At 69.1% G+C, this 7,997-nt stretch overlaps 1 protein-coding gene across 1 annotated transcript; it reads right to left on the bottom strand.

Moving 5' to 3' along the window:
* Window positions 1–1,527: 1,527 nt before the first annotated feature.
* NCAPH2 (non-SMC condensin II complex subunit H2) lies at window positions 1,528–7,854 on the bottom strand. Its single transcript, XM_088535227.1, has 19 exons — window positions 7,747–7,854; window positions 7,554–7,655; window positions 7,101–7,156; window positions 5,957–6,035; window positions 5,803–5,877; window positions 5,646–5,725; window positions 5,346–5,500; window positions 5,173–5,265; window positions 4,890–5,011; window positions 4,747–4,818; window positions 4,562–4,628; window positions 4,320–4,427; window positions 3,613–3,666; window positions 3,069–3,139; window positions 2,550–2,643; window positions 2,235–2,300; window positions 2,077–2,129; window positions 1,758–2,009; window positions 1,528–1,659 (listed from the first exon to the last, which is right to left on the bottom strand). Exons 1-19 carry the CDS (start codon window positions 7,852–7,854, stop codon window positions 1,528–1,530), a joined length of 1,839 nt encoding a protein of 612 aa, XP_088391353.1.
* Window positions 7,855–7,997: the final 143 nt, after the last annotated feature.

Here is a 7,997-nt window from a genome sequence, read left to right as displayed (position 1 = left end):
TGGACAGGGACCTGAAGATGATTTCAGGGTAGTGAGACTGAAAGAAATATTAGACAGAACAGAAACCCCCAGAAATCTAGACCAGCTATTACTGCTCACAGAGCAGCTGCTCTTCCAAATAGAATAGAACCAGCTATTCCCATAGAATAGAACCAGTTGTAGTTATTTTCTTCATCTTCTTTCCCTTTCTACCAAAGTTAACTACTCCCGCTGTATTTCTTCAGTTACTGTTGCTGCCATTGTCTTGGGACAACAACCACCACCAAGTATTGAAAGTGCTAACTACTTTCAAGCTCTAATGATGTATCTCTACATAATTTGCTAACATATACTTAATATAACACCAAAGGGGAAACTGTGGCACTAATCAGGGAAATATTGAGTCAGTTTAAGGTTTATTCCCGCTGTGCTGGGAGGCTCCGTCCCGGCTGGAGGGGACGGGGCGCCGGGACAGGCGGGAGCAGGACCCCATGGGATGAGATGGGACCCGAGCGGCGGCAAGGGGACAGTGCAGGGTTTATTGGAACGCGCAGGTGACACGGGGACGGCGCTCGGGGCACAGGAACAGTCTGCACGGCGCGGGGATGGCACGGCACGGGGACGGTCCTCACGGCGTGGGGACGATCCTCATGGCGTGGGGACGGTCCTCATGGTGCGTGCGGCACGGGGATAGTCCTCACGGCGTGGGGACGATCCTCATGGTGCGGGTGGCATGGGGATGGCACTCATGGTGTGGGGACAGTCCTCACGGCGTGGGGACGGTCCTCACGGCATGGGGATGGTCCTCACGGCGTGGGTGGCATGGGGATGGCACTCATGGTGTGGGGACAGTCCTCACGGCGTGGGGACGGTCCTCACGGCGTGGGGACGATCCTCATGGTGCGGGTGGCATGGGGATGGCACTCATGGTGTGGGGACAGTCCTCACGGCGCGGGGACGATCCTCATGGTGCGGGTGGCATGGGGATGGCACTCACGATGTGGGGACAGTCCTCATGGCACAGGGATGGCACTCACAGCGTGGGGACGGTCCTCATGGCGCAGGCAGCATGGGGATGGCACGGCGTGGGGACAGTCCTCACGGCACGGAGATGGGACTCATGGCAAAGGGATGGTCCTCATGGCACTCATGGCCTGGGGATGGTCCTCACGGTGCATGGGGATGGCACTCACAGCGCGGGGACAGTCCTCACGGTGCAGGTGGCATGGGGATGGCACGGTGTGGGGACCGTCCTCATGGCGCAGGGATGGCACTCACGGCATGGGGACGGTCCTCACGGTGCAGGTGGCATGGGGATGGCACGCCGTGAGGACCGTCCTCATGGCGCAGGGATGGCACTCACAGCATGGGGATGGCACTCACGGCATGGGGACAGTCCTCATGGCGTGGGGACAATCCTCACGGCGTGGGCAGTGCAGGGATGGCACTCATGGCATGGGGACGGTCCTCATGGCGTGGGGATGGCACTCACGGCGCAGGGATGGCACTCACGGCATGGGGACAGTCCTCACGGCGTGGGGACGGTCCTCACGGCGCGGGCTCGGGCGTCGTGTCACACTGGAAGCGCCGGTGCGCGCGCTCCCGCGTCAGCAGCCGCAGCCGCATGGTGTCCATGGCCAGCGGCGCCTCGCGGCCGATCTCCACCGTGCGGTCGTTGGCCTGCGGGGCCGGCGCGTGAGCGGGACCCCGTGCGCGTGAGCGGGACCCGCGCGCGCCGCGGCGCCCGTCCCGTCCCGCCGCGCCCGCCCCGCGCTCACCAGCTGCAGCGCGGCCAGCATGTAGCGGCACACGTCAAAGGGCGCGCGGCCGCGCACCAGGCTGCCGAACGGGCGCCACTCGCCCAGCGCGCCCAGCGCGCGCACCAGCTCGTCGCCGTAGCGGTGGATGTCGAAGGCGGCGCGCTCCTCCTGCTCCTGCAGCAGCGGCGCCGTCTTCTCCTCCCACTCGCGGATGCGGCGCGAGAGCAGCGTCTCCTGCGCGTACTGCTGCGACGAGGCCATGAACAGCTCCTGCGGGAGCGGCGCGGTTGGACGGGGCGGCCCGGCGCCCGCGGCCCGGCCCCGCCGCGTCACCTACCACGTTCCTGCGCACCAGCTCCTCGTAGCTCAGCGCGTCCGGCGCGCCGGGCCCTGCGGAGGCCGCGCGTCACCGGGGGCTGCTCCGCGTTCCCCACGGGAATGGGGCAGGAGCCCCCGGGAGGCTCCCGGAGGCCGCGTCCCCCGCGGGGGCCTCACCCAGCGCTGCCTCCTCCGGCTCCTCGGGGCCCTCGGCCTCCAGCTCCTCGTGCTCCTCAAAGGCGTCTGCGGGAGCGGGACCGCGTCAGGACCCGGCTCCAGCGGGAAGGAGGGATCCGAGGATGGAGCGCCCCGCTCCCCCGGGATGCCCGGAGCGGCCCCAATCCCCCAGGATACCCGGAGCGGCCCCGCTCTCCCGGGATACCCGGGGCGGCCCCGCTCCCCCGGGATACCCAGAGCGCCCCCGCTCCTCGGGATACCCGGAGCTGCCCCGCTCCCCCGGGATGCCCGGAGCGCCCCGCTCCCCCGGGATACCTGCTCCGTCGTCGCTGGCGGCGCCGCGCTCCTCCTCCAGCGGGTCCAGCGGGTCCAGCGGCTCCTTGGCGCCCGGCGCCCACTGCAGCGGCGGCTGCCGGGCACGGGCAGCCCTGAGCGCCCCGGCGGGGCGCGGGGACACGGGACGGGGACGCGGCCCCCTGCACCCACTGCACACCCTGCACCCCCTGCACCCCCTGCACACCCTGTACCCCCTGCATCCCCTGCACACCCTGTACCCCCTGCCCCCTGCACCCACTGCATGTCCTGCACCCACTGCATCCCCTGCACACCCTGTACCCACTGCACCCCCTGCACCCCCTGCACCCACTGCACCCACTGTACCTGCTGCACCCACTGCCCCCTGCACCCACTGCGCATCCTGCACCCACTGCATGTCCTGCACACCCTGTACCCACTGCCCCCACTGCACCCACTGTCCCCACTACCCCCCGCCCCCCCTGCCCCTTCCCCCCCCATGCCCACAGCCCCCCGGTGCCCCGTGCCCCCCGCCCCTACCTTCCTGTGCTGCAGCCTCCTCTGCGCCGCAAAGCGCTGCTTGAGCTGCTGCCAGTAGAGCAGCTCCAGGTCTGCGGGGGACGCGTCAGCCCCGCTGGCCCCACGGCCCCACGTGGTCCCCACAGCTCCATATGGTCCCCACAGCCCCACATGGTCCCCATGGCTCTGCGTGGTCCCCATGGTCCCCTCTGCCCCCCACAGGCTCCCAGGGCCCCCCATGGCACCCGCTGCCCCACGTTCTCCCCACGGCCCCCTCTGCCCGTCGTGGTCCCCGTGGCCCCCTCTGCCCCACACACTGGGGCTTCTCCTGCACAGGGGCAGCCCCCGGCCCGGCCGTGCCCCACGCAGCCCCGGGGCCGGCTCCGCGCTGCAGGAAGGTTCCCTGCGAGCAGGAGCTGTGGGACCCCGCGGGGACTGGGACAGGGACATGGGGACAGGGACACGGGGACCGGGACGCGGGACATGGGGACCGGGATGCGGGACACGGGATGCGGGACACGGGGACCGGGACGCGGCAGCCCCTTCCCAGCCCCTTCCCACTCACCGGCGAACGTGGGTCCCCCGCGCCGGGCCCTGCTGCCGTTGGCCACGTTGTTATCTGGGACAGGAGGCAGGAGACGTCGGACGGGGCGGGAGGTGCCCCCCCGCGGGCACGGGGCGAGCGGCCGCGCGGGCCCCACGCCGGCGCTGCCGGCACCGCGACGGGAAAGGCAGCCCCATTCCCGGCTCGGATCGACCCTCCCGGGAGAGCAGCTGCTCTGGGCGCAGGGAGAGCTGGAAGGGACTCGGCCCGGGTTTTCCAGGCCCCGGGAATGCCCAGGGGGTGCCGAGCTCTGGGAAGGTCACTTGGCTTTGGGTTATCTGCCCCTTCCCCTGGGAGCCAATTCCCTGGCTAAGGCAAAGCCACGAGGCTGAGCGAGGAGACCTGGCGCTAACCGAGGGAGGCTCCGATTCCACGCAGGAAAGGGCAGAAACCCCCACGGCACACGGGGTCCTGGGGTCTCCGTGAGAGCAGGGAGCGGGGCCGGGCGCAGTGCGGCCGCGCACGGAGAAAATGCGCCGCGGGACGCTGCCGGACACGGAGCAAATGCACCGTGGGACGCTGCCAACGCGCCACGAGACGCTGCAGGACATGGAGGAAATGTGGCATGGGACACCACTGCGCGTGGGGCGAACGTGCCATGGGGTCTGGGCAGGGGCAGAGGAACCCGCGAGGGAAGGGGCTGCAGGAGCCGGCGCCGCGGGACTCACAGGTCACGGAGAACCATTTCATGAAGTCCTGCAGCTTCCTCGGCCCCTTCCTCTTGCGCTTGCTCCCGGCCACCTCGTCCAGGCCGCGCGGCACCGTGAAGGGCCTCCCTGGCGGGGCAGGGAGGGCTGAGCGACCCACGGGGCTCAGGGCACCAGTGCCGGCTCCGCCATCCATCACTGCCGTCCCCAAAGGCCTCTAAGAGCCCCGGGGGCGGCCCCTGTCCCCAGCGCCACCCGGGCACCTTTCCTGAAGGGCTTATCCTCGGAGTCGCCGAAGGGGTCGAGGCTCTGCCATGGGTCCGGGGGCTCCTGGCGGGGACAGGCAGCGTGGATGGGACCCCAGGGGTGGCTCCGCGGCGCGGCGGGAGGACAGGGCGGCCCCAGCGGCTCCCGGCCTCGCTGCCGACCCGGCTCCGGCCTCTCCTACCTGTCCGCGCGCTCCGGGGCGCTCCGCCGGGGCTGCCGCCCGCAGCTCGTACCCCCGGGGCTGCGGCGCGCACTGCGGGGACAGGACGCGGTGTGAGCTCCCTGCGGCACCGGTGCAGCGCGCGGCGCCGCGGCCAGGCCTACCCTCTGCAGCTGCACGTGTCTGTCGGCAACCGGGGCCACCGCCGGGTCCGCCGGGGCCACGGGCGGCTCCTCCTCGTAGCCGTCGTCATCGTCTGCTCCGGCAGCGCCTGGCGGGACAGCCCGGGGGGCAACGGCCATAATGGGATGTCCCTTTCCCACCCCATCCGCGGCGGCTCTGCCCGCTGCATCCGCGCGCGGAGCGGCCGGAACGCGGGTCCCGTGCAGCAGCCGTGCAGGGAGCGGCGCAGTGGTCGGCGAACGCGGGGCCGGCGCCGCTCACCTCCGTCCTCGGAGAAGTCCAGCACCGCAACGGGCTCCTCGCAGCCGCCGGGACACGCGGGCTCCTTCCCGCCGCACGGAGCGGGGGGCCGCGCCGCTGCCGAGGCCGCGAAGACGACGGTTATAGCGCCGGTGCCGCGGCCACCCCGTCCCGCCGCGCCGGCGCCCGCTCCGTACCCGCGGCGCCGCCGGGGTCCCTGTGGCCGCGCGGCTCCCGCGGGAAGCGCGTGGGCGACAGGCCCTGCAGCTCCAGCAGGAAGGCTCCGGAGGCGTGCGGCGTGCACGTGTTCATGCGGAAGTCCTTGCGGCTCGCCAGGATCTCGCCCTTCCCGCTGCGAGGACGGAGCGCGTCAGGGCGCCGCGCGGGGCCCTGGGATCGCTCCCCGTTCCAGCTCCGCTTCTCCTTGCGGGGAAACGGGACCTCCCGGGACCTCCCGCGCCCCGGGCGCTGCCGGGGGCACCGCGCTCGGCTCTCACCTGAGCAGGGGGTTGTTCTTCTTCTCGGCCTCCTCGGAGGGCACCAAGGCCGTGGGCGTCAAGGGGACGATGTCCACGGTCTGCAGGGACAGGGCGCAGGGCTCGGGGACGGTCCCCAGGACAGGAGGGCCGGGGACAAGGGGGCGCAGAGCGGCACCTGGGGCTGCTGGTCGCTCCTCATGTCCACGCTGGCCTGGCTCGTGTCCCTGATGTCGTCCAGGGACAGGAATTGCTGGGAGAGGCGCAGGGGTGAGCGCCCGGCACGGGGCTGTCACCGCGCACCGGGACGTCCCCCCGTGGTCACGTCTCACCTCCTCCTCCTCCTCGGGCGCGAAGCTGGCGTCCGCGTCCCGGCCGTCCTCCCCTATGGAGCTGGGCTGCTTCTCCCGCCTGCGGCCCGGAGCAAACGCGGTCACGGGCCGCGCGCCGGGACCGGCCCAACGCGGCGCCAGGCTCCCCGCGGCCCCCTGCGTCCCCGGGACCCCCCAGGCACCGCGGGGACCCCGCGGCAACGCGGAGCGGCGGCGTCCCACTGATAGGACTAGAGGAAATGGCCGGAAACTGAAGCACCAAAAGTTCCACAGGAACTTAAGGAAAAATTCCTTCCCAGTGAGGGTGCCAGAGCCCTGGAACAGGCTGCCCAGAGAGGTTGTGGAGTCTCCTTCTCTGGAGATCTCCAAACCCGCTTGGACGCAGTCCTGTGCCACGTGCTCTAGGTGACCCTGCGTGTGCAGGGGTTGGACTGGATGATCCCTAGAGGTCCCTTCCAACCCTAAGCATTCTATGATCCTATGATTCTATGATCCCGAGAGGCAGCCCGCGGCTCCCGCCGTCCTGCTCCTGCCGGGAAGGTGCCGGGAAGGACCCGGCGCGTGCGGGAGAGGGGATCCAGCCTGCCCGGCAAATCCCGTCCGGAACAAACACATCCTGCCGGTTCCGGCTCCAAAGCTCGGGCACCGAAGCGGAAAGGCTGATCCAGGGCCAGGCGGTCGTGGGGAAATAATGTGTGAGATGTTCGGAAACGGCCTCATCCCGCTCAGCCCAAAAACAGCCTCTCCAAGGCCCGAGACCCCCAGCGAGCTCCTGGCGGGATTCCTGCCAGCGGGATTCGTGCCGGGCAAAGGGCCAAGCCTGAGGAAAGCTCGTTCATTGGGAAAGTGTTTTCCATGGTTAAGGACCTGCGTGAAGCCACGTCAGGAAAACCCAGGAAGGAAACGCGCTTTTTCGCGCGTTTGAGCTCGGGTGCAAATATAACCGATCTAAACTGGTCTACGGAGCGACCGGGCTGTGAACGCGAGTCGGAAGGGCCCGCGCGGGGCCGGAGCCGCCAAAGCTTCGCGGGAAGGAGCGGGAGGACCCTGGACCTGCACGGAGCGAGGCCGGAGCGGCCGGCAGCACCCGCGGCCGGGGTTCCCAGAGCACCGAGGCCCCCGCAGCGCCGAGGCCCCCGCTCACTTCTTGTTGGAGATGAAGTCGAGCGCCTGGTAGACCAGCGAGTAGAGATATTCCACCTGCAAAGGAAGGGCGGCTCTTGGAGGAAGCGCGAGGAGCTCCCGGCATCACGGAGCCCCCACGCGCGATGAGGGATCCCTGCCCTCCTCCTGTCCCTGCCGAGCCAGCCCGAGTCCAAACACTGGTGATCCCGTTATCCCCGTTCCCATTAAAGCCATTCCCAGCCCAGCTCCAGGGAAGCAGTTCTTTGTTTTCCAGCCTCTAGAGAGAAAACTGCTCCCAGAGCAAGATTTTTTCCAGGCTTTTCCGTGCTGCCGATCCCCACGCACACGCACTGGGTTGAATTTTGCAATTACGATTTGTGCCCTTTCAGATCAGTGAGTGATTTTTGTGCGTAATCCTCCGAAACCAAGAGCGAATTCCCCGAGCGGCCCGTGCACGGAGGATCCTCCTCACCTTCTTGCTGTAGATGCAGGCCGAGCCCTGGATCAACAGGGCGGCCTCCGTGAAGTTCATGGTGGTTTTGCCGCCGTCGAAGGAGATGCAGATCTGGTCCAGCTGCAAAACGCACGCGAGAGGGGAGGGAAAACGCGGAGCTGCGGCGCGCGGAGCGAGCGGGGACGCCCGGGCCCCGGCGCGGCCCCGGTACCTCCTCCAGGTACTCGCCGAGCTGCGCGGCCACGTCCACCTCCCAGTTCTTGGTGAGGTCGCGGATGGGCTGCAGGAGGTGCAGGAAGCGCGACTCCACGTCCTCCATGGCGCCGGGCGCGCAGACGCGGCTCCGGAGCCGCCCGCGGCCGTCCGAGCGCGGCGACTGCGGCGGCGAACACCCTGCGAGCGAAGGAAAACGGACAAATTAGCCAAGGAACGGACAAATTAGCCAAGGAACGGACAAATTGG

Source organism: Tinamus guttatus, unplaced genomic scaffold, assembly GCF_059628265.1.
Source record: "Tinamus guttatus ecotype Peru unplaced genomic scaffold, ASM5962826v1 Tinamus_guttatus_pri_ptg000619l, whole genome shotgun sequence".
In the NCBI taxonomy this organism is placed as follows: Eukaryota; Metazoa; Chordata; class Aves; order Tinamiformes; family Tinamidae; genus Tinamus; species Tinamus guttatus.
Note: the sequence above shows the minus strand (reverse complement) of the source record. Positions and strands in the feature narration are given on the sequence as shown.